This window comes from Glycine soja, chromosome 10 (assembly GCF_004193775.1).
Source record: "Glycine soja cultivar W05 chromosome 10, ASM419377v2, whole genome shotgun sequence".
In the NCBI taxonomy this organism is placed as follows: domain Eukaryota; kingdom Viridiplantae; phylum Streptophyta; class Magnoliopsida; order Fabales; family Fabaceae; genus Glycine; species Glycine soja.
The window spans coordinates 44,395,883-44,421,572 of NC_041011.1; the positions used below are offsets into that span (position 1 = coordinate 44,395,883).

The following is a 25,690-nucleotide window of genomic DNA, read 5'->3' on the forward strand; positions in this document are numbered from 1 at the left end:
TGTGATTGCAGTCCTGAGTCAGCATATCTTCCACTCATGTCTAATCTAAAGGATTAGCAAATGTGGAAATGCAAAAAAAGCAAATTCTCCATAAAATACAGTTCTTGAAAGGGTGTCACTAGCAATGTCCATCTACTTATCGGCTGATTTACGAGACAAATTCAAACAACCTATGATCTCAAAACGTCCAACAGTCTCGACTCAATTATTAAATACAAAGTAGAACATAAGAAATTTATTCAAAAAAAAAAAAAAAACTAAACAAACCAACGAAACGATATGCATCTTCAAACTATTACGTATGCTATTTTATTCAAACTATGTTTACTTCTCTCCATCGTTACTTTATGCTCTTCATTTGTCATTAGAACAGTGTTCTGTGACACAAGAGTTGCACAAGGTAGCGGGGAATGGTGACCTTTTAAAAAGGTAATTAGAAAAATATAAAATTTGATTGGTAATAATTTGCATTTTTTCGTAATTAGAATCATTGACCGAATTATTTGCTTAATGTTTAATGACAAAAATATTATACTTTTTGGGATCAAACTCATCCTTTTTCATAAACTGAATGTGTGTTGTCAATTAAGTTACATCTTTCCGGGGGAGGCAACATTATATAGTAATACCATGACTTTTTAGAATAACTTTTTGTTCAATAATTATAAAGGTGAAATAAAATAAATAAAATAGACTACAATATAAAATATTTTCCATCCCATTATTTGAATATTTAAAGCAACTCCAATGTCTAAATATAACAGTGTTCTTTTTTTTAATAATATTTCCAATAGAACATTTTAAAATTATTTTATTTCCATGATTTGGAATAAAAAAATTAAAATAACACATCCAATATTTTTCTTAAAGAACTCTTAATGATATAAATAAATAAATAATGTTATTATCTATGTACTTTGTATGTATTCCTTTTTCTTGAGATGGTTCATTCTCTTTACTTTTATTTTTTAAAATGTGTTTGGTATGTTTTTCGGTATTATTTTTTCGTTGACAATATCTTCAGTAATAATTATAAGGATAAATATTTATTTTCATCTTTAAATCTGTAGAGTATTGAAAAAATTTATTTCAGGAAGATAAAAATTTAAATTTTAGTCTCCGAAAGTAAAAAAAGTGTGATAAATCTATCTATGCATTAACTTTCATCCATTACCGTTAATGAAAGAGTCCACGTGTCACATTCATGTACGAATTTGTTAGCACTTTACACATTCAGAAACGAAAATAATTATTTACCCAAAATATAATTTAATATTCATTTTCTCCCTTTTATAATCGTTACAAGTATAACATTACAATAAACACTTTAAAAAAAATAGGAAAACAATCATAAGGTAAAACACACAAATTATGTTTATTATTATATTTGTTTTAACTTATGCTTGCTTTTTTTATTTTTTTTAAGTATTTATTGTAATGTTATGTTTGTAACTATTAAAAAAAGAAAAAAAATAAGATTAAATTATATTTTGACTAAATAATTATTTTCGTCCTTGAATGTGTAGAGCGACAATACGTCATTAAATGTATCATGTAAGCTTTTTCATTAGCGGTAACAGATAAATAGATTTGTTGTACTTTTGTCACTTTCAACGACTAAAATTTGAATTTTCAGAAATAAATTTGTCAACACTTTACACATTCAAGACGAAAATAACTATTTTTCTCCGTTATAATTATTATACACATTTATTACTATTTTCTAGAATTTTCTAAGACATTGAGTGTTTATACGGCCCATATTAGAAGTCTTGTTTTTTTTTTTGGTTTCTAGTAAGTAGGAAGAGAAAAAGGGCCCTGTGACTATCAACCCAGCCCAATTAGTTTATGTGTCTTCAGGCGAGAGTGCAGCGCCTCTACAGCTAGCGTCCGGTGGGGTGCGATTCGTGAGCTGCACCTCTCTCTCTCGATAATCAGAGGTAACTTCTCTTTAAAATGCAATGTTAAATTTGAATATGCAATTTTACATCTGCTTCACTTCATATAATAATTTACACCCGCTCCTACAGAATGCATACTATTTACCTTGTAGCATACTATGATTTTGATAATTGTTACTTGTGCCTAATCTCTTGTCTGCAATGGCTTACTCGAATGATAATCAATATATTTTCTTGTTCCTGATCTTTTCTATTTTCTTCTCTCTGCTTTGGTTCATTTATTAAGAGTTTTCGTTTTCTATAGGGAGCATTTGTTTGAGGGTTTAGGTTTACATTCCTGGGAATGTTGAGGTGGGTATTATATAACATGCCTATGCTTGTTTTATGTTTTTTACAAACATTCTCATCTCTAAATGATTCCCAGACATGTTTTTGACCATTATTCCCATTCCCCACCAATTCATTCCCATAGAGGTGGGTATAATTTATTCACAAGGAATGATTGAACTCTTACAAGAATGGTAGTGGGTGGTTTGTAGTGAGTAGTGGGAGGAAAAGAGATTTTATTTTTATATTTTTTTAGGAATATGTTTTGTCTTATAATTACATATTCCTAGAAATAAGTTTTAAGTGATACAAAATACCAAACATGGACATAGTATGTTTTCACAAATATCATTCCTGAGAATGTAACATTATTCCTTGAAACAAATGCAACCATAATTTTCCTTCTCTGGCAATTTTAGGCAACTTATTTGCTTTGGAATTGATGGAGGCCAAATTTTTTCGCTTTCTCAAGATTGTGGGTGTTGGATACAAAGCCAGAGCTGAAGCTGCAGGGCGTCTATTGTATCTCAAATTGGGATACAGTCATGAGGTGGAACTAGCCGTCCCTCCTGCTGTCCGAGTTTTCTGCTTCAAAAACAATGTAATTTGCTGTACTGGAATAGACAAACAAAGGGTGCACCAGTTTGCTGCTACTGTTCGGACTTGTAAGCCACCTGAAGTTTACAAAGGCAAGGGCATAATGTATGTTGATGAAGTGATCAAGAAAAAACAAGGAAAGAAATCTAAATAATCATATAATCTAAGTTGATTTCATGAAGTTTAGGACTCAGATGTACATTGGCTACATCTTGCTGCTCAATGATTCACTCTAGGTCTCTCTCTAGCCTTCAAACAGTTTCAGTTTTGGAATCCTTGAACATAGCATTATGGTAATCATGTATGCTTTGAAATAACAATAATTTCTTGCTTCTGTATGATTGATATGTACCTTTTAGCGTTTATCTTGCTTTTCTTGAGACATTTTGTCTAAGGATATAATATTGTTTTGAAAGTCTCATTTTCTTTTTGTTCCCTAATAATGGTTGGAAAATTTGTTATAGGATGGTTCGTTTTAAATTTCACCTCACCTCTTTCCCATTTTTCTCCATGAAGTTTTAATTTACTTTATCTTTGATGCTTAATTAAAGCTCATACGTGCACTTTTCTAAACTTAGGGGTTATAACTAGCTTCAATTTGATCTTAGCTCTTAGATGATGTGTGCCTTAAAGCTGCTTATTTTGATGTTAAGAACCTGATTACATTATGCTTCAAGCTTTTAATGTATAAGAAGCTTGTAATGCTGGGCGTCTTCACCATTGAAACATAATCCCAAGGAATCTGATTGATCTTTTCTTTTTATTGGTTGTTGATTTTCATGTTCTTATTTATTTTGATCTTTTTATCCAACTTAGAAGTAAAGCAAACTTGGCTGCATTATTTTCGCTTAAATTGACTGTATCCAATTATCCATTAAATGAACAAGTATTTTATACCCAACAGGGAATTGTTGTAGCACTTGATTTGGGACTTATATGATCAGTTCCTTTTGTATTCTATTCTGAAATTCATTTGTTTAGTAGTTTGTGTTTGGTTTTCTTACTTTAGATGGTGGCTTTTTGAGTGTCCCAGAAGATACTAAAGAATCTCTCTCGTGGATGCGTTTCTGAGGCACAAGCAGAATAATAATAGTGCCATAAAATATTTGAAAGTCAGCTACATTAACTGGAGTAGAATACTTCACAATGTTTCGGAAGCAAGAGCATTGAAAGTAGTTCTTAGTTTCCTCTTAGTTTTTTATCATCTGATATGGACTGTTTCTTTATTAAGATTCCACGTCTCAATGATATGCTTTAGCGTTGAAGATTGAGTATAAGTACGAAGTAGTGGCAATACAGAAGTAGAAGATCTAAGCCATACGTAGTACAGGATCCATAATCAAAAGGGAATAGTTTCTTCCTTCTAAGCTCTAAGTACAATTTCTTGGTTTTGGTATTGGTTGTGCTACACAACCAACTGTTAAAAACAATTCTTCATGTTAATAATTGGGCCTCTTTAATTGAATCATTTCACCGAACTTTCAATGATTATTAGTTCAGCATTAAGAAATAGTCAAAATAATTTAGTATCATTATTTTTCATTTTTTTTATACCCAAACCATGTAATTGTTTCAGTTTTTTATGTTGTTTATGTCCAACCTAATCTAACTCGTCCAAACGCATTTTGTTTTGCTCGAGTCTTTTGGTTTGTTACTGACAAATCTGACCGTCCGAGACTTAACACAATCATACATAATTACATAAACTTCTAGTATTACTTAACCGAATCATACATATAATATTATTTTTAAAATAGTTGAATTTTTACACTTCATTTGTTTTTATGTAAGATATTGTTACTCTTTTAATTTGTTATATTATTTGAATTTCCAGAATTGTTTGACTCTATAAAATGTTAGAATGCTAGGAAAAAAATACATTATTTTTGAATTTTTGAATGATCCCTTACTGATAATAGATCTAACAAAAATCAATCTATTTTTATCGGATTGAATTGGTTTAGTTAAGTTTTGATATATAAAAAATAACGAGCCAACCCAAATTGAAATAAAAGATTATAATTGGTTTAGATAACAACTTTAAATAAACTTCATTCAACCTAATAATTCATATACCTTTTTTTTAGTCATCTTGGGTGATCCGAGTCTTGTTTTGCTTGGACTAACAACATGGTGCTTTTGTGTTGTTGTTTACCTTACAAAAAGGTACCTTGATGTAAAATCAAGCAATTATCCAGGATGTCCATGTCACAACGTGCTGCAGCATGCCAGCATCTTGGTATCAAAAGATATATTTTTACGCTTGGGAAATCTTAACCTTGAATATTATATTTTTATGACGTCTTTCAGTCTTTATTTTTCGTTTTTGATGGGCCTTTTTATAAAATATTTTAAGAATTCGTTCAACTTGATCTAAAAAAATCCAAGTTGAAAGGTTATTGAATTTTCCAAGTTGAATAAGGTGAATTAGTTGTAACTTGTAAGCGGAATGATGTCAAGACTAGTTATCCATTTGAAGAATGCTGTCAAGACTAATAATAACAAGGATACAATTCAGAGAAAATTTATGTTCGAAAATGAGGATGGAATGGGATGAAAAAAAATTTTATACAAAAGACAGTACTAAGAAAAATAGTGATGATTTTTTTTTTATGCAAAAGGCAATTATGCTATTTTATTCATGATAAAAGAGTTAATACAAATGGTGGCTAGAGTACAATCGTAACACCCTAGTGAGAGAATGAACGACCCGATTTGTTTTCCTTCCAACAAATAATGATGATAATTTAGGGAGAATAGAATAACTTCACAGAAATGATAAAAATATATAACAAGCTCTTCGAATTACCCAAAAAACGCAGGGTAGCAATGTTGGCTTTACAGTGTTGAATCATGGAGGATTGTGGTGCTAAATAGACCAATTTTAATTTACATGTATCACACTAAAAGGTCATCACAGAAAGAAAAAAAAAACATTTATCACCGAATGATATTATAATTTATTATTTATTTTTAATGGAAGAGATAAAATTTATCAAGATAAGTTGTAATAAGTTTGTTTTAATAATTCCATCAAAATACTATTGAAATAAATTATTTTTTAAGAAAATATAAACTATTTTTTTAAGTCTACATAAGTTGTATAAAAGTTCCTTCAAATGCCTACCCATTATTGAAAGACAATAATTAACTAACTACTAATGATAAGACAAAGATTTCACTCTACATGACATTCCTGAAGAAGTAATGATATATTAAAAAAACTTAACATAATATAAATAATAAAAAACGTTATTTCACTAAATAAAGTTTTTTAATATATTTAAGATAGAAAAAAAATGTTTAGAAGCAAAATTATCATTTACAAATTACTTTTAACTGTTGTTTTAAGGGTAGTTATTAGAAAAAGGAAAAAATATTAGATATAACATTTAATATTATCAGTACAAAATTTTCAATATTTTTTATGTATTAAATCTCTAATCTATTACCTATATAATAATAGCTAGTTAACATAATCGCATTTAAAAATAAAGAAAAGCATATTAACCTCCTCCCCAACTCTTTCTTCGAGTAAAATAATATTAGAATTTTTCCCTTTGTATCTGTCTTTTTCCCTTGTTTGCAAGTAAACTATCACCCTCTCTTTCATCATTACCCAATACTTAATTTGCAGCAAAAAAAAGTCGCGCATCGATTAATTTTTATGGCCTAAGATGCACGAGTCTTCATTCAATTTTGTCATTTATTTGTACTCTTCTAAGCTCGTTGCCTGCTTATATCCTTATTCCCGACCAAATTTATTTTATTTTGAAAGAAGGAAGAATAATACTTCAACCTTTTTTCTTAATAATTTTCTCTCTGTTTTTCCTTTCTTTTTATTCATGTCATTGAAACATCTCCTAATTAGAATATGCGTTTTGAGAAAATTATTTAGAAGAGATTTTCAAATTTCTTGGTTACAATGGTTTTAGACTAATTAATGCAATAGTCACTTTCTTTCAAATCCATGGGTGTACGTTATCTCTCACTTAATTTCATGATCAACTTCTTTCTCATACTACCTCATACTTTAAGGTCACTGTGTATGATGTCAATGCCATTACTATAGTATAGACAAAAAAACGCCATTAATACAAGGCTCATGCTAGAAAGATAAAGAAATGTTCATTAATTATAGAAAACTGCTGCCTGATAGTTAAAACTGAAAAGCAAATTGGGTTTAGGAGAATACAACTTGCATGATTGGATTCACTCACTTAATCACTTTAGTTATTTGGGTTTTCATGGATCACTTTTCATCCTACAATAAATTGATCCTTATAGATTAATATGGGCATGTTTTTTTTTTTTGGATATCTCACATGAATTTGAGTAGGTTTTGGTCATTAATCATATAGTACGAGGATGGATGTAAGGATATAGTTTATAAAATTAGATCTACATGTGAGTAAACTTCACATGAACTCAATGATTGGGAGCAAAATGTTTGTATAAAAATATTTCATATAGGTCTGCTGAAAAGGAAGGGGAGAAAAACTAATCGTGAGCCTTTTATTATTGTTAATTATCATTAGAGTTAATTTGGATAAACAAATGAATAAACGTTATACTTATAGGAAAATAAAATGAATGAAAGAAATATTATAAATTAAGCTTTTCATATAACTTAAACAAATTGTATTTTGTTTTTCTTTTAAAAAAATCCACGTCTAACTTTCCCATAAACACTTACAAGTTACAAGCTCAAAGTACATTCTTTTATGTAAGTTAAGAATAAAAAAACTCGTATTGATTAAAAAGTTATTATAAATGAAAAGTTAATCCAATTTTGATGTTGGCCTTTTGTTACAACTAAAGAGAGCGATAGACTCATAAAGCGTGTTTATATCAAGCAACTCTGCTTTCCTAGTTAAAGTATTGAAAACAGAGATCTGAATCTTATTTTATATGTAAACATTATTGGAAACTTCTGTGACATAAGATGAAAAGAAATATCAGTTAACTCATGTTCTAATCTCACTTTCTGAAAATAACTTGAAGATGAAAGGACAAATAGAAAGTGTTATCTACCTTATTGTACCTTATTTAAACTCGACAAGTGAAACGTTTCAGTGAAATCTTTTGAGAAAAAAAAAAAAAAAAACTTCTGTCCCTATCTTGCCCTGTTTAGTAGCTAGCTAGGTGGATATTGAGTAACACACTACATTATCTCCATAGCTACTAAAAAAAGAGTAAAAAAATATTTTAATTCTATAAGAGAATCAAATTATTTAGAATTCTAATACTAGTATACTATATTTAAAACAACCATTGTCCACCGATCAATTACCTGAACTTGCCCTGAATAAATTGTGAAGAATTCTATGTTTATTTAGGTCTTATTTGATTTTTTTTCGTAAACACTTCTAAAAACAAGAATATTTCACACTTATAATTAAAGATTATTTTTTATGAAGAATAAATAATATATATAATTTTTTTCTACATTGTCATTCAATCAAAAATTATATTAGTAATAATTTCTAATTAGTTAATAGTATAAATATTTTTACACTTCCATTTCTATTTAACTTTGTTTTGAAAAGTGTGCACTAGGGCTAAAGATTATTAAATTAAGTTTTGTTTCTCCTAATATAATAAAATTTCTTGTAGGATGAGAGAAAGATTTCACAAGCAGATATCACGGGACATTGGCTATTTAGTGATGTTCTATTTTTTAAAAAATGAATGGAAGGAGAGGAGATCTTGTTTGAAATTAAGATTAGAGCATGTTACACATCTTACAAATGTTTTGGCTTATTCATAATACTTTTAGAAACGGAATTTTGGAAAGTAAAGGGGGAAAAGGAAGGCTGAAATTTGTTAGTTACAGTTAGAGTTCCTCTTTGAGATGTGTCTTTGACCAGAATTGAGGCATAAAAGAGAAGAGAGAGTGAGAAGCACAAGAAGTCCATGGAATGTGTGGTCATGCAAGCATGACAGAATGCAAAAGCAAGCATAATAAGAGAGAGTAATATAAATATAAATAAAAAGTTAAGAGAAGGGAGCACCGCAGATTCCGTGGTTCCAGGCTTGCACTCCAATCATCTCGTGCACAAATCGTTGAGCCAAAGTAATGGGCTATTGCTTCCTTCCCTTCCTTCACACCCTCCACCCCCTCTCTCTAAAATTAGTACACACATGTATATCACCCTCTAAATCTCTTTCTTCACCAAGACGTGTTAGTAACTAAACCAAATATATGCCCCTCACGCGCCTTCATGACAACGTTTTTTATGATAAGTCATATCTCACATTCATTCAAATATCCCATAAAAGTGAAACAAACAATCATTATATAGATTGATGATAAGTTCAATTTAAAAGTTATAGTATTAGTAACTAACAAGGTTAATTAATTGTGGGCATAAATTTTACTATTGAACCTTTTATGTGGTTTAGATTACTAATTCAGTGAAGAGAGCTTCGATTTGTAGCATAAAATTTGGATTGTATTTTATGGTTTACAAATGAGTCAAATTGGTAGTGAAAAAGATTGAGAGGTTGGAGTCACATGCGAGCTATATATAGAATGAGAAATAGAGAAATCCACCCCATGAATGTGAGAGTGGGGGTGGTAAATAGTAAATACTTGGACTAGGAGTCTAATGTAATGAATAAATAGAGGTAAAAAAGAAGCATGCTAATATGGTGCCACCAAGCTTTGGTTGGGGTAGGTTTTTCATTTCGTAAAAGTGCGTTGGCAAAGTGAGAGAAAGAGAGTGTGAGACGGACTCTGTGTTTTTAACAAACCACTCTTTCCAATCTGTTCCCCCCTTCACCACTCTCTCCAAATTTGACCACTTTCTGTTAAATTAAATTATTTTTGGTCTATCTTTTTCTCGAGTGCTATATTCTCTCTTTTCATTTCTAAATTTTCCCAATCCCTACTATCCTATAAATAAACACTTCCAAAACTTGGATTGCTGGGCTTATTCACAGTTACTGTTGTATTGGGTGGCTTTTGACTCCCTCCGACTTATTATATCCTTCACTCCCTAATCCCTATCTATATATAATATCCAACCCCTACTCTCCTTTCTCTGCTACCTTACAATTACAACCCTCCTAGCCTCTCTCTCTCTATTTGTTTTTTTTATTTATTTATTAAGGTTAAGTCTTTCTTTGATGGTGTCAGAAAGAACCAACATGGAAGCACCAGAAGAACTCTCTTTTGGGGGCTCCAAAGATCACACCAACATTGCCAAAGGAAAAAGAACCAAAAGGGTAAGGCCACAATCTCCTATTCCCTTCTCCATCACCGCCAATTCTTCCACCGGAGGAGAAAAAGAAGAAGGTTGCTACAATGTTGATGATGACAACAACAACAACATCATAAAAAATGAAGATATTAACAACAACAACATCAATAACATCAACAGCACTCCCACCACTTCTGCAGAATTACAAGACATCACAGATGAAGAGGAGGACATGGCGAATTGCCTCATCCTTTTAGCACAAGGGCAATCCCGGGAATCCCCGAAACACGCCGAGGAAGACGCCGGCATGAGCTACGCCAAGCACAACAGTAGGAAATTCTTGGAAGCTGCTACCTTGGGGTCTAGCAGGGCAGGGTACTATGTCTATGAATGCAAGACATGTAACAGAACCTTCCCTTCATTTCAAGCACTTGGAGGCCACAGGGCAAGTCACAAGAAGCCTAAGGCATTGATGGCTATTGGCCAAAAGAAAAAACAGCAACATCTTTTGTCATCAGATGAGGAAGAGTTTCAATTGAAGACCAATAAGTCACCATTTTCCATTCAATTGAATACAAATGGGAATTTGTACAGCAGCAGCAGCAACAACAACAACAAGTCCAAGGTGCATGAGTGTTCCATCTGTGGTGCTGAATTCACATCAGGACAGGCATTGGGAGGCCACATGAGACGCCACCGCGCTCCGGTCGGAACCACCCCCACCGCCACCATACTCTCCTTCACCCCGTTGGCTTTGGAACCAGAAGAAGATCACCCCAGAAAGAAAAGGAATGTGTTGAATTTGGATTTGGATCTCAACCTTCCTGCCCCTGAAGATGATCATAGAGAATCCAAGTTTGCCTTTGCATCCAAGCAACAACAACAACAACATGGACAGAAACAACCACAACAACATCATCATCCAGAACAAAAACAACAACAGCCACAACAGCAACAAACAAGTCTTGTCTTCCCCGTACCAGCTTTGGTTGATTGTCATTACTAACAAGGTTTTAGATTGGCATTTCTCAAGATGATCACCAAACGAAACTGGGGTTAATGTGCAAGTTAGCCATACATTTGTCGTATGATCTGATTTTTTTTTTCTTTTTTGATCTATACATTTATCAAAAATTTACATTACATGATGATTCTTTTGATCCTTTGTAAACTTGATCGAGCCATGGTGATTATTAAGGGTGAGCTCAGTTTGTTTATTGGAGAAAAGTTTTAATATGTTCTCTGAAAAAACCTCTCCAACTCATGGATAGCGCATGTTGGGGTATCTTTTTTCACTTCTTTTATTTATTTTTTTCATTGGTGTTAGGCCAGAGAATGTGATGTATTATGACTGCAGAGAGAAAGAGAGGCAGAGAGGGTGTTGGTAGTGGTACTATCCAAAAAAGTCTTTGTTTAAGTTTCTTTATTTTGTCCACAAGAAAACATTAAACATATCTTCTCTCTCTCTCATTCAGTGTGTGTGTGTTTGTGTCCCCTCATATTGGTCATGGAAATAAAGTACAAGTAGGGAAAGCCAGTAAGTAAGAAAGCCAGTGAGTAACTGTTATTCCCACATGAATCCTCAAGGTGTCCTTTTTCCCCTTTACCAATATGTTGTCATTAAAAAATATTATTATTGTTCAGATAATTTTGTTCTTTTCTTTGCTTGCTCTCTCTCTGTGCTAGTTAATTGCCTACTCATTACACCTAAGCAACCTCATGAAAGCATCATCCAGTGCTTCATTCATCATTCACAACCCTCAATTTCTCCTCCGAATCCTTAAAATTGGCTTAGATACAGCTACTAACAAGTGCCAAAATTAGAGTGGATCAAATCCACAAACCAAAGTAAAGATCACAATTATGTTGAATTAAGTTATTTAACATATTAATAAACTATGTGAGATTTTCAATTTCATTGCTTTCTTTTCTTTCTGATGAAGTATAAAGAGGCCGTGAAGAAAACTGAGTTACTCCACAAGCGTAGATTTACACTCAACCTTATAATTAAGGCCATTGTATTTGTAAGATTAATTAATATACAAATATTGTATAATCAAATTTCCTTTTCTATTATTTTCTTTTTATGTTTTTTTTTTTTGTTAAGAAGTCAATCGCAGCATGAGATCACGTAAATCAAGTTGAGGATTTATTTATAATTACTCAGAATGAGTTTATAACATAATAAATATGCTAAAAATGAAGAGAGAGGGGCACGGGTGACTTGACCAAACTTTACCAAGTTGAGTAGGTTGCTAATCAGGGATTCACTTGCCAATTTTTGTTAAATGATCATGAAAAGAAAAGGTTGAATTTGGATCAAATATTCTAAAGAAAAAAAAACGATTGGTCAAGAATAGATGGAACCAAATGCAATCAAATGAGATGAATTTAATATAGTTCAGTTTTTCTAATTAGAAATGAATCGATCAGTTATTAATTTAAGAAAACATCGGATGACCTTTTTTCCCTCAAAATAAAATGAATTTAAAACATTAAAGTCACTATAAAGTTGGATGGGGATGAAAATTGAATTCTAAATTTTATGAGACAGATTTAATTGGTACCATGTGGTCCTCTTGATTCATCAAGCTCAGCCACCAAGAATACTCAATACTTGACCTGAAACGATGTCGTTCTACTAATATACGATGAGATCCAGATAACGAAAGATAGCAATTGAACTCGGCCCAAATAACTTTGTTAACAAACTATCGAAGCAACAAAAGCCATACATACATCTCTTATATGAGTGCTAAAGACACTTTTGTTTCAATTTTTTTGGTACAAAAAAATAAGACATGAATATATATAACATTAACAAGAACATATAGAAAATTATAAAAATATAAGACACAACATAATATAGTATATGAAATTAAATTATTTCACTTGAAAAAATTAATGTATTAAAAATAAACACAAATCGTTTTCATATTATAATTCTTATTTAATATATTATAATACTTCCATATATATTGATGCAAATGAATACAAAATACACCTGAGAATATTTTAAGTATCCTTAGTGTCCTATACGAATACGTGTGGTGCAATCTAAAATGGAAACCATTATATTTTCCTAACCTCGTTTAACCTCTTTTATTTACATTCATTTTTATTTTTTTTTTGCTCAGCAAAAAAGTATTTATATATTAATAGCAAGACTTTGTCACAAGAAGTGCAAAGACCAAGCAGAGTATTATAGAGTTTTAGTTTTAGCAAGGTATTCTACTTTCATTCTTTTATTTACATTCATATTTCTCGGTTCTTGATTTTCTTAGGAAAAAAAAACATTCTTTGCGAAACTATTATACAGCTTGCTTGTGCAACTACTGCTAGACTTAGAGTAGACAAAGCTTTTTGTTACTTAAGATTACACCTAGATTTATGCTAAGACAAAAGAGTATACTCAAAACTATTTCTGGGGGCAAACTGTAGACTATACGCAGAGTATACATTTTCAATATACTTTGCCTCTACCCCACACTTTACCTACCACTTTTATATGTTACTTTTGCGTGTGACAAGATACTTCGGATCCTAAGTTCAACTATATTAGACACTTCAGTTTTTCTGTGTTAAGTATCTATTTCTTACTCATCGATCATATTGTTTTTAATAACTATATTAGTATATTTTTCAATAAGCATCTCTCACAAGTGTCTTGGTCTTTTTCAGTTGGGTATATATTCTTACACAACAACTAATGTATAAATACCATTTCATTTTCAAAATATGATACACCAACAGTGAATACATATTATTAAATTTACTGGTCTTTTGTAAACAAGTTATTGAAACAGGTTACTTATACAATTTATATATCAACATCTCAACTACCTATTGTTGGTCACAAATATATATTTCTTAATGTGGGTAAAATTTTCTTGGACCAGCAACAAACATATAATGCAAGCAGAATTAATTTTTGATTGAGTGAGGATTAAAAAACACTCATAATCTCTAACCTGCTAAGACCAAAATAGTCTTGAAATAGTTGCAATCGGTGATAGCATAGAGTAATTTCGTTTTCATTAAGGTATTGGTGAAATATAGTTGCCGTTTATACCTATATGATTTGATAGGTCAGTCTAGCGAGAGTGAACATTAAGAGAATCAATCAAAGAAATTGGAAACATCATGATTTAAGTATAGAACCGAGAGAATTACATGCATGAGAAAAAGGACAAGATAAAGCATAAAGTTGTGAAAAATGTTTGTTAGTAATATGCCAATGAAGACGCCATTGCATACTGTTGAACCTAAAGCATGCATCACTTTCCATCGTTCTGTATATTAAGAAACACCCACCAAGTATGATCTAAGAATAACACTTCCATTCTTGATGTACCAAGAACTAAAAAAAGAAAAGAAAAAGAAAACACTGTAGAAACTTTATCCTTAATGCTGGTCTGCATATCTTCCATCTAGCTCCTTAGCAAAGGGTGCACTTTCTCAATTAATGGAGACCAATATAGAGGAAACACAAGGCAGTGGTGATCACAGCAATCAGAGGCCTATTGTTGGTATTACAAAGAAAGAACCCGTATTAATTAGCTTATAAGCATTTCACATAAATGGTCTCAACAAAAAATAATTTAAAATACCTTGTTCTATGTGGATTATATGCCTTGGATGCTGGAGCATTTGGTGCTGGAGACACTGAGGGAGCATTTGGTGCTGGAGACACTGAGGGAGCATTTGGTGCTGGGGACACTGAAGGAGCATTTGGATTATGTGCCTTCAATGATGGAGGTGAAGGTTGAAACAAGCCTGTGAACATTCACAAGTATCAATACCATATAGCCTTTGTTTTCTTCATCATTAAATAATTCAAGAAAGTTTGTAAAGGAGATAAAAAAAGGACAAGTAGAAGAAACTTTGAAGTTTTAACTATGAACTGACCACATAGAAGGAGATTCTGTGGAGGTGGCTTCTCTTTGGCAGGGTTGGGATCAGCATCATAAACCCTCACATAGAGCTCTTCGCCTAAATACCAGCTTTCCAAGTTCTGTGATCTCAGGTTCCATATTCCAGGGTTGTCAGGGTACACATAAACTGCACTCCACCCTCCAGGGTACACTGGCACAGTGGAGCGAGCAACCGGATCATAAAGGTTATAACTTGACCGTGATTCTGGATTCCATTCTCCTTCCCCAATCCTAAACACAAAACATTAGTCATAAACATTTATTTAACAACCAGAAAATTTCATATACAACAAAATATAATGATGCTGAGCTGACAAAGAATTCAAGATCATAATAATATGTCAATATATCTATAGAAAATTTTGTAATACTTGATGTGTTGCCTTACTTGTATAAGTTTTACATGATCAGGTTGTATAGTGACACATGTTAAGAAAAGCAATTTACTTAACAACCACTTGCATTAAAATAGACTTAATGCAGTATTTGTATGTTACACTTACCCGACAACAAAGAAGCTGTATCCATCCAAATGCCAAGTATCAATGATGTCTAAATTGTTTTTGAGCACTATCTCCGTCCACCCTTTATATAACGCACTGGCTACAAAAACTCCACGCACAGCATTAGCATTTGAAGTGTTCTTAGAATAAGCATCAAGTTCATATACTCCAGTTCCATTAGAAAAGTAATCAGCAAGCTTCAGTGGTGTATTTGGGGTCAAGTAAGACACATTGTTGACAGTGTAGCGAGATAACCCATCAATCACTGCTGTTGATGCCTGGAAAATGAAAGTCTCAGCTATTGTCACATTTCTTACATTGAACGTTCCCTGAGGATTAGGCCTTGCAGCTCCAGTAGTGAGGTTCCACCTACAATATAAATAAACCCACAATGTGAATGTTTGCATATATTCTAACTATAACGTCAAATTCAGATTTAAGTTTTCATAACTGCTCAAAACTGTTAAGAGGCATTATTGCTATATTGCTAATATTATTATAGTATGATGATGACATTAAGAAAACTAACAAAAACAGGAAATTAGAGCAGCTCTTCTTGAGCACACAGAACACCATTTTGTGGCATGCAATTACCTAATGGATTTTGTTTGGTTGATGGAAAATTGCACATCAAATGGATCAGGACCACTTGGGAGAGAACCAGTAGCCGGTGCGGTAGAGTTATCATAATGAAGTATAGCAACACCGACAAGAGTGTTATTATTTGTGGCATTACTCATTTTGGGAGAGGCCACTATGTAGTAATCAGCAGCACTTTGGTTTGCTGTGACAAGAACTGAGTAGGATTGGCCGACATGAACATCAAGAGACTCCAACTCTATCTGGTTGACATAAGAACCTTCAGTTTCAACCAAAACCATTTGATGATTTTGAATTCTGAAATTGAAGCTCCAGGCTGTCCCTACGTTTGATATCCTAAGCAAGTATGATTTACCTGTGACACATGACCGAAAAGGATTTAAATTAACAGACAACATGATCATAAAGTGTGAGTCATTCACACTTCTCTTATGCACTTCTTACCTTGTGTAACATTGAATGTCTCATATGATAGAGATAAATTGTTCATAAATGGTCCTTTTCCGTTTATTAGCATCCAATCAGGAGGAAGAACATCTGACGTATTCAACCTGGACCTAATATCCTGGTTGAAAAAAATATCCAATATATTCATTATTAGCAAATAAAAAAACATCAGAAAGTGGAGTAGCATTCTAAGGAATTGTTAAAGCCATAATAAAAATAATAAATAATATCAATGCTCAAAAGAGAGTATCAATGGTCAAATGACAAAAAAGCAGTGAGTTAGTTACCTTGTAGCTACTGCTGTACCAGTCACCAATCAGAAGATCAAACTCTGCCTCAGGTTTTGGAAAAGGAACGCTTATCACGGGTCGATTGTTGACTCGAATTGGACCAAACCCTCCACCAGCTTTAAGGAAATTGATGGAAGGAAAGTAAGAGAATGTGCCAATCTGGTCTTTGGTTTGGAATTCATAAGTCCAATTCCTGCCAGGTTGGATGGGGCAGTCTGTGCCAGACACTCCATCTTCCCATGAATCCAGCCTTTGCTGTATGCCATTCCTACATCAGAACCAAAATTCTATATGTTTAGTCCATGACTCAAATACAAAGAAATTCAAAATATACTAATCTTAGCAGTGACCTTCTAATGCCTCTCAATATAGTAAAACTATGATTTGTTAGACAAAGAAAGAGAGGAATACATTTTAAATACCATGTAAACAGCAAGGGATCATCCAAATCGTTGAAAACATTGACATGAACAACATCATTTGTTGTTGCATTTATAAGGGGTCCAGGGAACAAGCCATTAATTGTTATAACCTGCCAATCATATAAGCAATGAAATTAGGCAACAAAGCAGGACTAAAAACAAATAAAAAGATGAATAGATCAAAGGCTATGAATATAATCCCTACTGGTTGATCAGTAGACACGGGCTTTAAATTAATGTCTGTGGAAACGTGCCAATCAAGGAATATATCAGCACTTGTGGCTATTGTGACAAGGAATGGTAGCAGCACAATTGCACATGTAACAAGTTTAAATCGAGCACCAGCAGAACCAGCAGCCATTGAGACGCAACCACACCTTCTTCTTGCTTTGTATGTGACTGACTACTAGTGCCTCTTGATCATTAGATTGCAAGAGCCAGGCCTTAACAATTTGAATAGTTATGACTGCTGGGAATATAAACTAGACATAGTTATGTCTTGTTTCTTTAATCTATCATTTTTATCTTTATTTTAAATTTTAAATTAAATTTCAATTTAATCTTTAATGATAATATAAATTAATAAATCTAAAACATAATTTATATGTTAAAAAAATTATTTATTATGAATTTTAATTATAGTATAATTTATATATTTAAAAATATTTTTTATTATAAATTTTAATTATTTAAAATAAACATTTATCACGTACACTACACTAATTAAAATACTAATAAAGAATAAAAGTCCGAAAGAATTTGAATAAATTCGAATAGAACAGTCAGCCAAAGTGTAACATTTTGAATTTGGACTAATGTTTGTTTTTGTAATCATTTATTGAAAAAAGTAATCTGTTTTGATAATTTTAAAATTACTAATTTTTAATTTTTAGCTTTATGTTACAAGAACCTAGCTTTTTTATATATATATAAAATGTATTACATGAGTCCTTGATCTAAAATCTCCTGAAACCACTTTGCCTCCGACGTGATTTACCCTCCTCCTTCCCATGCCAGTTCATGGACTTCTTTTGTAACCTCACAATATCTCCATGGTTTGTCATAAAATCAATATTTACCATCTAGCACAACACGAATGAAAAAAGGACGTGTTTTTCGAAAAATCTGTGTTTATCATGTAATAAATTAAGAGAAGGATAAGTTAATTTAAAATCACACTTAAATATTTTTAAAATATAAATTATATTATAAATTATTGATAAAGTCTTTTAATATTTTAATTTATATTGTGATACAAGATTATTTTTAACTATTGATATTTTAATATATATATATATATATATATATATATATATATATTAAATTCAATTTGAAAATAAAGATGAAATTGATATATTAAAAAAGATTAAAAGTTAAGAAAATTGTTAAAAACTCTATAGTTGAAGAAAGATGCCTACAAACATTTTCGTTAAAGAATAAAGATCCCTAGTTGATTAAACTTGATTATTATCTCTCATCTCATAAAAAAGAATTTCAATTTCTCACCTTCTAAAAGGAAACTAAAATTATACATTTTTAATTGTTTAAAATTCTGTTTTAAAATTTTAAAAATTTAAATTCTTCAAAAAAAACATCCAAACAATGAATTTTAGATTAAAAAATTCAAATTCTCAGATAAATTACACATGAATGATATGGAAGAAAAATTAAAGATTAAACATTAAATGTAATATTCATAGCATTATTAGTGAATTCAAAATAAGATCATTATCTAACTTTATTAATTATTCAATATGAGATTGTTTAATCCTATCAATTAGACAAACCAAATATAATATTCAAAATCATTATCATTATCATTATATTAATATAATTTATTTTTGAGAGTAAATTTGGAATAAAAGTTAAAAATTTCATTGACAATTAAAAACATCAATTAATATGAAATTTTGGCTTAATGCTAAAACATCAGTTATTTTTTAATGGAGGGAGTAGATGTTAAGTATATTCAATTTCACCAAAAAAGACTATAAAAAAATCACCATGCAGATAAGAATGTTTATTTCACATTTTGAATTACAACAGAATGAATCTTTATCACACATGAATTTAGTTAATATTTAGGAAAAACATCACTATATTTGTGTTGGAGGGGAGGGGGAGGAAGTTCCATATTTATCACACAGTAATTTTACAATTTTTGTTGTACAAAGATGTTAAGATTTTTTTTATTAAATGACTTAGTTTTTTTTGTATTATGGTTATAATCTTAAGGTATTAAATTCAGTGAAAAAGAGAGAGAATGATGGCTGGTACCCTTAAGGCAATTCAACACGTTCCCATGCCATGATAATTCTTATAGTACTATGAAGAAATTTTAAAAATAAGACATCACTTTCAGTGCTTTTGAGGTTTGAAAACAAATGCAGATATGATATGAAATACAAAATATTTTATCATCCAAAGTTATAAGGGGGTAAACCAAACCCAAAAAATAGTACTCGTAACTTTGCTGTATATCCTATTGAACCAAATCTCAAACCAACCCTAATACATTCACAGTGGGGATATATTTACACAAGATGTACAATACCGTAAGTGTTTCCAAAACTATAACAGAAGGGAGAAAAAAAAACACAATATATTGAAAAACACAAAATTTGTTATGATGTGGCTCCACAAGATAATGAGAGGGCAATATCCATCTCAAGCATCATCTTCTGGAAGTTAAGGAAATAGGCTTGGAAAAAATATTGGAGCATATCATCATCCAAACTATGTGATTGTGACACTTGATATGATACAAAAGACCTGCTAGTAACTATATATAGTAATCCCTATTATAAAATCTATTGCACAATCATGTTGCAGCATATTTACTAAGAACAGCAACCAGCGCTTTGAGATGTCTCATATATGTGTTTTTGCTTTTGTCTTTTCACTGCAACAGACCCCTTTTCCCTTAAACCTGGCACATCTAATATCTGTAAATGTTAAATGGAAGAACAAAGAAGTTAGTACTTTTCTAATAATACAAGGTTTTGAATTAAAATTAGAAGTTTGGTCACAACAGAACTATGTTGACATGCAGGGGCACTTAGGATGGTAGTTTAAATTTGAAATTCGAAGTCAGTTTTCTTGCCATCGAGGTGAAGATATTTTCAGCTCTAAGACCAGAAGGGGACATCTAATTACAAAACAGTATAATCATAATCATAATAAAAAAGAGCAAATGCATAAACCTATTTAGAGAACCACTTTTAACAACCGCATAAACTTCACTTTCTTGAACTTTTATTAAGGGGAAAAAATAAAAGAAATTCAGTTCTTATTCTATGTGCATGCAAAATATTATTTAGAAGTGCATCTTCAACTCAGTTAACCAAAACCTCCGATCATAGTGTAGATGATACCATATATGACCCTACTCCCTACCATGCTCTTTCTAGCATGTCTTAACAAAAGTAAAATTTGAGAGATACATGCTCTACAAAATGACACTAGAAACTGCTGAAGCCTGAATGTGAATTCTTTTAGTTTTATATGAAAATGAAAAAACATAAAGTTTTTATTATACATACAATATGACAAATTGAATATTGCTAAAGCAGAGTACAACAAAGAAACTACAGCACCTGAGAAGTAATAAGATCATATTATACCTTTAATGTGAGATCATTAAAGCATTGCTGCACATTTTCTCTAGTTTTAGCACTACACTCTAGGAACAAGCATCTATGTTGCTGTGCAAGAGCCATACCCTCTTCTTTGCTTACAGCTCTTTCACTATCCTGAAAAGTTATACAACTGAAAGTCTTCAAGATCCAAACAGTAAAATGCACCAAAATAATATTGAGGAACAAATTGAAGTTCTATTCTAATTCCGAAACAAACTATTACTTCAAAATTAGATAGTATGAGAAAAAAATAGCATAATCTGTATGGTTTCTGTTTGTCTTTTCCTGAGTAAGGAAAGGACTAACCCATTCACTATAATATTTACCTTGTCCACCTTATTGCCAACAAGAATTTTGATGCTACCATGATTAGTTGAATAACGCTCAACTTCTTTTGCCCATATATCGATGAGGTTTGTAAATGTCTCACGTCGTGTCACATCATAGACTAAATAGAAAATTGGAAGAGAAAAGCTATTAGATGTCAACACTAAAAGGCAATACTGAAAAGCATAAAGAGTGAGCACCACATTTTTGTAAATACAAGCATTATTTTCAAGTACTTAACCATTTAAATAGTATAGAAAATCATTAAGGAACGTTCAATGAATTTAGGAAGTGCTGATTAAAATCAAATCTAATTGACTGAGTATGGGTTTTAGGTCATTGATTGGAGTTGATTATGCGGCAATTGGTTCCAGTATTCGCCTATTATAAACACAAGTGAATTGAATACTTGTTCAGGTTTTGAATACTAATTGTTCAGGTTAGAGGCAATGCATAGTGTTTCAACCAATAGCCCAAAAATTGTCTCTCTCTAGTAGTATCAAGTATTCAAAACTGTAATCTACATGAAGTCATGAACAAAGCAGTGAAACAGGATGGAAAAGGGGAAGGGTGGAGGGGCAAGCTATTTAGAGAAGATATATAAGTTTATCGCACACATTATAGCAAAAATGCACCTCCAGAAGATATTAGTACATCCAAGCATTATACGAATAAGAGTAGTGCTGCATAGCTTACAGGACAAATGATCAAAACAGAAGACAGACGAAAAAAACTGACGTTTAATTTTTTACTGTTTTAGTTAATAATAACCTGTAAATAAGTGTGCATTTCAAATTTACTTATACAACCTTGATACTATTATAAATGACTAACTATAAAGTTAAAAAGAAGAGAAAAACCATCTACTGCACAAATGTGTGCCATAGATTATAAAAATAAACCTTCATAAAAATACATATTTAAATGTCATAAACCTTAGTATATACAAAACTAAATAAATTCATTTTTCATATATAGATAGATAGATAGAATACCAAGAATGATTCCATGTGCGCCTCTATAATAAGAACTTATTACTGTTCCAAACCTCTCTTGTCCAGCTGCAAAAAATAAATAAGGATTATAATCTAATTGCAACAAGTCACCATTGCAAGGTTTCGTATAAACAGAATTCAATTTACAAGTAATAGTGATCAACGTGTACCCCCATAGATCTTGACAGTATGGGAAAGATAGCTTCTTCTGCAATCAGAGACAGCAATCTGATCCTAACCAACTAAGACTGGAATGTAGAAACTAAACTAAGATATCACCTTCCCGTAACATTATCCTAGACATGTTTGGGTTGTAGTAACTTTCAACTACTTTACTGGGTCTAAATCTTCAGTAACTTTTGTGTTACCACATTCACGCTATAGGCTTTAACTTCAGACTTGAAAATGTATTCAAATTAAGAGATTAAAGTTTTATATCACTAAATTTAGCTTCAAAAGCTTTGCTATTGGACAGAAGGAGGCAGTAGAGACAAAAACTCAGGCTCTGACCTGTAAAATTTGTTTTGTAAGAGACTAATGACATCTTGTCTTTACTTATCAGTACCATAGTCCAAGCGAGTTTTAAGAAACAGATAATATTCAAATCAAAGCAACGAAATTATGCTTGTGTCCGTATGGTGCAAGGCTCTTTAATTGCTTCAGTCATGATTAACAACCCAGATGATATAGAGAAGAAGACATTTCTAGAGTTTATTTACTAATAAAACAGAATTTCACTGACATTATATTTTACTCCTTTTAAAATTGTCTGAATGTTCAGATAAAAGTATAATTTAATGTAACTCTTTTCGTTTCAGCAAGAGGTAGAAGGAATTACCATTCCCACTTACTCTATCCTCATATGTCAGTTATTTTCATGTTTTCCCAATCTTAATATTTAATTTGGTAAAGAAGTAATGTTGTACTGACATCTCCCTGTCCTTTGCTAAGTCTTAACTGGACAAAATGTGATCTTAAAAACATCACTTCTAATAGAAATATTAGTTTATAGTAAACGACAAAGACTAGAAAGCAATATTATTATTACAACAATTTTCCCAGATGAACAGACAATTGAGTTAGAAAAAGGAAAATACTTAACTACATGCATACATATAAGAAAATTCTTCAGCAAAACAAAAAAGAAAATGTGATCAAATAACTAGAAAATCAGTTACCTGTATCCCAAATAGTAAGCTTCAATCTTTTACCACCAACTGTAAAAAGCTTTATCTTGAAATCCACACCTTAAATGATTAAAGAATCAACAGCTCAGTATGTAACAAGGTGATGACACCAAAAACTACAGTGTGAAATTCCTTATGCTATGAAGCACTCAATCATAAAGGAAGTATAAACTTCAATGTCAAATGCCTCAAAATTAATAAACCATAACCAGCTTAATGTATCAGACAAATAAAAGACTATGAACAAAGAAGGTCTAAGGCCTAAACATCACCTCACTAGACAAATGCACCATTTAACCATATGAAATGGATCAATTAGTTAAAGTTCCAAATAATATATTGTGATCATGAAAACAAAAAAAAAAAATCCTCAAAAAATGAATGAAGTGATTTAGCAATTTTAAACGAATGACATAGAACCCCAAAAAGTTAAGCAAGTGTTTAGTATGTTACGTATTTTCTTTTGCAACATATCTTTTTCACTGATAATTAAAAAATGCCACATTGTTTTTCACATCGTTTTCCGTTTTCAAGATTTTGGGAAGAAAACTTCATTCACAGAATCTTGAAAATTTAATGAAAACAATATGGTGCTTCTTTAGAAATCAACTAAAAATGAAAAAAAAAAAAACAAAAATCAAATCAAACACTCCCACAAGGTATGACCACGTCTAATTTCAATTCTAAGTAGACCATCTAAAAGATTTCTTTTTTACAATCATAAAAGATGTTTGCAAAATGAGTTTGACACAGTATTGCTCCGGCACAAGTTAAACCAAATCCAAAGAATCAAGATTGGCATAAGGTTCAACAAGAAGATCCGGATATCAAAAATAAAAAATAAAATAAAAAACGTAACCACAAATTGGAATAAAATACGCGAAAGACCAAAAGTCCATAAATATAACTGAAAAGTGAAAACAGAAAGAAAGCCGACTCGGTAAGTACTTTCCACAAGAATGCATGACTCTATGAAACTTTTCACTTGTCAACAAAGAGACCCTCATCATTGTTTGAAGGAATTCTTGATAAAGGTGTTGAATATGCAAGAACGTGGTATATATGATCCTATGCCACCTTGTTCCATTTTCCTAAGAAAGAAAGAAAGAAAGAAAGTACCAATAGTGGGGGAGAGGTCATTGATGGAGTTAGAGTTGGAGATGAAGCTGAGAAGAAGACTACTCTTGCCAACACCAGAATCACCAATCAACAAAACCTTAAAGGAGTAATCGTAGTTGCTACTTTCAACTCTTGAAGCAGAACCCATGTTTTCTTTCTTTTTGTAGCTTCCAAACTGAGCAAGAATCACTCCACCATGATGATTATCTCTCACTTTCAAGAATTGAGAAACAAAAAAGGAAGAGAAGAGAAGATGAGACAAGGAGGTGAAGTTGGCAGGTAGTCCAAGCGGTTGAGAGTTTGGTCTAGGAAAGAAAACCTGTTCAGAATGGTTAGGACAAATGTCCTCTTTCTTTCTTTCTATCTTATGCACTTTTTTTTTTAATGTGTCATAGATTGGATTGAGTCCACGCGCCGTTTCTTGTTGTACACAAACATTTCTTTCAAGCATGCCGGCCATATTAGAGTTTTGTCTCCTTCTCACTCAAAAACACACACTACTTGATTAACTTACCCAACATAACCACACTCACACCATCATCATTTTTACTACTTCCTTCTTCTTAACTACTCACTCCATTTTATATTCCTTTATGTCCATGTATAAGAATTAATAAAAATTAATTTTAACCTATATCTTTTAATAAAACAAATTATAAGAATTAATAAAAACTATTTTTAAATATTTTAATATTGGTATCAAATCATTAGAAAACACATGGTATAATTAAACATCATACCTCCATTATCACATTAGATCACACGTTAAGTCCTTTTATTCATTCGTTAAAAATTCACGGGATAAATATTGTTGTTTTATGTTCTGAAATTTAAAAAAAAATCAGGATATAACAAAACTTTTATTTTTTGTTACTCATAAAATTATTTATGGAAAAAAAATTCAGGTGTAAAATATTTAAAATTATTTTTTTATTAATTCTTATAGAAACGCAACCGTAATAGAATAGATAAGTGATTTTTAAAAGTGTGTATATCAAAAGCGACCTTAATAGAATTAGCTAAGGTTTTTTTAAGTTTCTCTCTAAAATGTATTTTTTAGCATGAACAATAACTGATTTTTTTTCCTAGATTAAATAAATATTTCGATATTCTTAACTATTTTTTTCTCTAATATTATTTACCTATAATTGAGGGTAATCAGATAAATACGAAATGATACTTACATGTGACTATAACT

The 25,690-nt window shown here is 31.4% G+C and overlaps 4 protein-coding genes across 4 annotated transcripts; 2 read left to right on the forward strand and 2 right to left on the reverse strand.

Moving 5' to 3' along the window:
- Positions 1–1,789: 1,789 nt before the first annotated feature.
- LOC114370097 (60S ribosomal protein L6, mitochondrial-like) lies at positions 1,790–3,286 on the forward strand. The gene is made up of 2 exons (XM_028327380.1): positions 1,790–1,940; positions 2,648–3,286. Exon 2 carries the CDS (start codon positions 2,671–2,673, stop codon positions 2,977–2,979), a length of 309 nt encoding a protein of 102 aa, XP_028183181.1. The 5' UTR covers positions 1,790–1,940; positions 2,648–2,670; the 3' UTR covers positions 2,980–3,286.
- Positions 3,287–9,642: 6,356 nt separating this feature from the next.
- Positions 9,643–11,266, forward strand: LOC114370900 (zinc finger protein ZAT5-like). The gene has a single exon (XM_028328303.1). The coding sequence runs from the start codon at positions 9,957–9,959 to the stop codon at positions 11,034–11,036; it is 1,080 nt and encodes a 359-aa protein (XP_028184104.1). The 5' UTR covers positions 9,643–9,956; the 3' UTR covers positions 11,037–11,266.
- Positions 11,267–14,492: 3,226 nt separating this feature from the next.
- LOC114371801 (monocopper oxidase-like protein SKU5) lies at positions 14,493–17,655 on the reverse strand. Its single transcript, XM_028329131.1, has 9 exons — positions 17,432–17,655; positions 17,227–17,336; positions 16,802–17,072; positions 16,512–16,632; positions 16,062–16,422; positions 15,468–15,836; positions 14,939–15,195; positions 14,641–14,806; positions 14,493–14,550 (listed from the first exon to the last, which is right to left on the reverse strand). Exons 1-9 carry the CDS (start codon positions 17,585–17,587, stop codon positions 14,493–14,495), a joined length of 1,869 nt encoding a protein of 622 aa, XP_028184932.1. The 5' UTR covers positions 17,588–17,655.
- A 2,063-nt stretch (positions 17,656–19,718) lies between these two features.
- On the reverse strand, positions 19,719–24,839 carry LOC114370511 (ras-related protein RABC2a-like). The gene is made up of 6 exons (XM_028327871.1): positions 24,493–24,839; positions 23,365–23,433; positions 22,187–22,252; positions 21,191–21,312; positions 20,850–20,978; positions 19,719–20,171 (listed from the first exon to the last, which is right to left on the reverse strand). Exons 1-6 carry the CDS (start codon positions 24,638–24,640, stop codon positions 20,067–20,069), a joined length of 639 nt encoding a protein of 212 aa, XP_028183672.1. The 5' UTR covers positions 24,641–24,839; the 3' UTR covers positions 19,719–20,066.
- Positions 24,840–25,690: the final 851 nt, after the last annotated feature.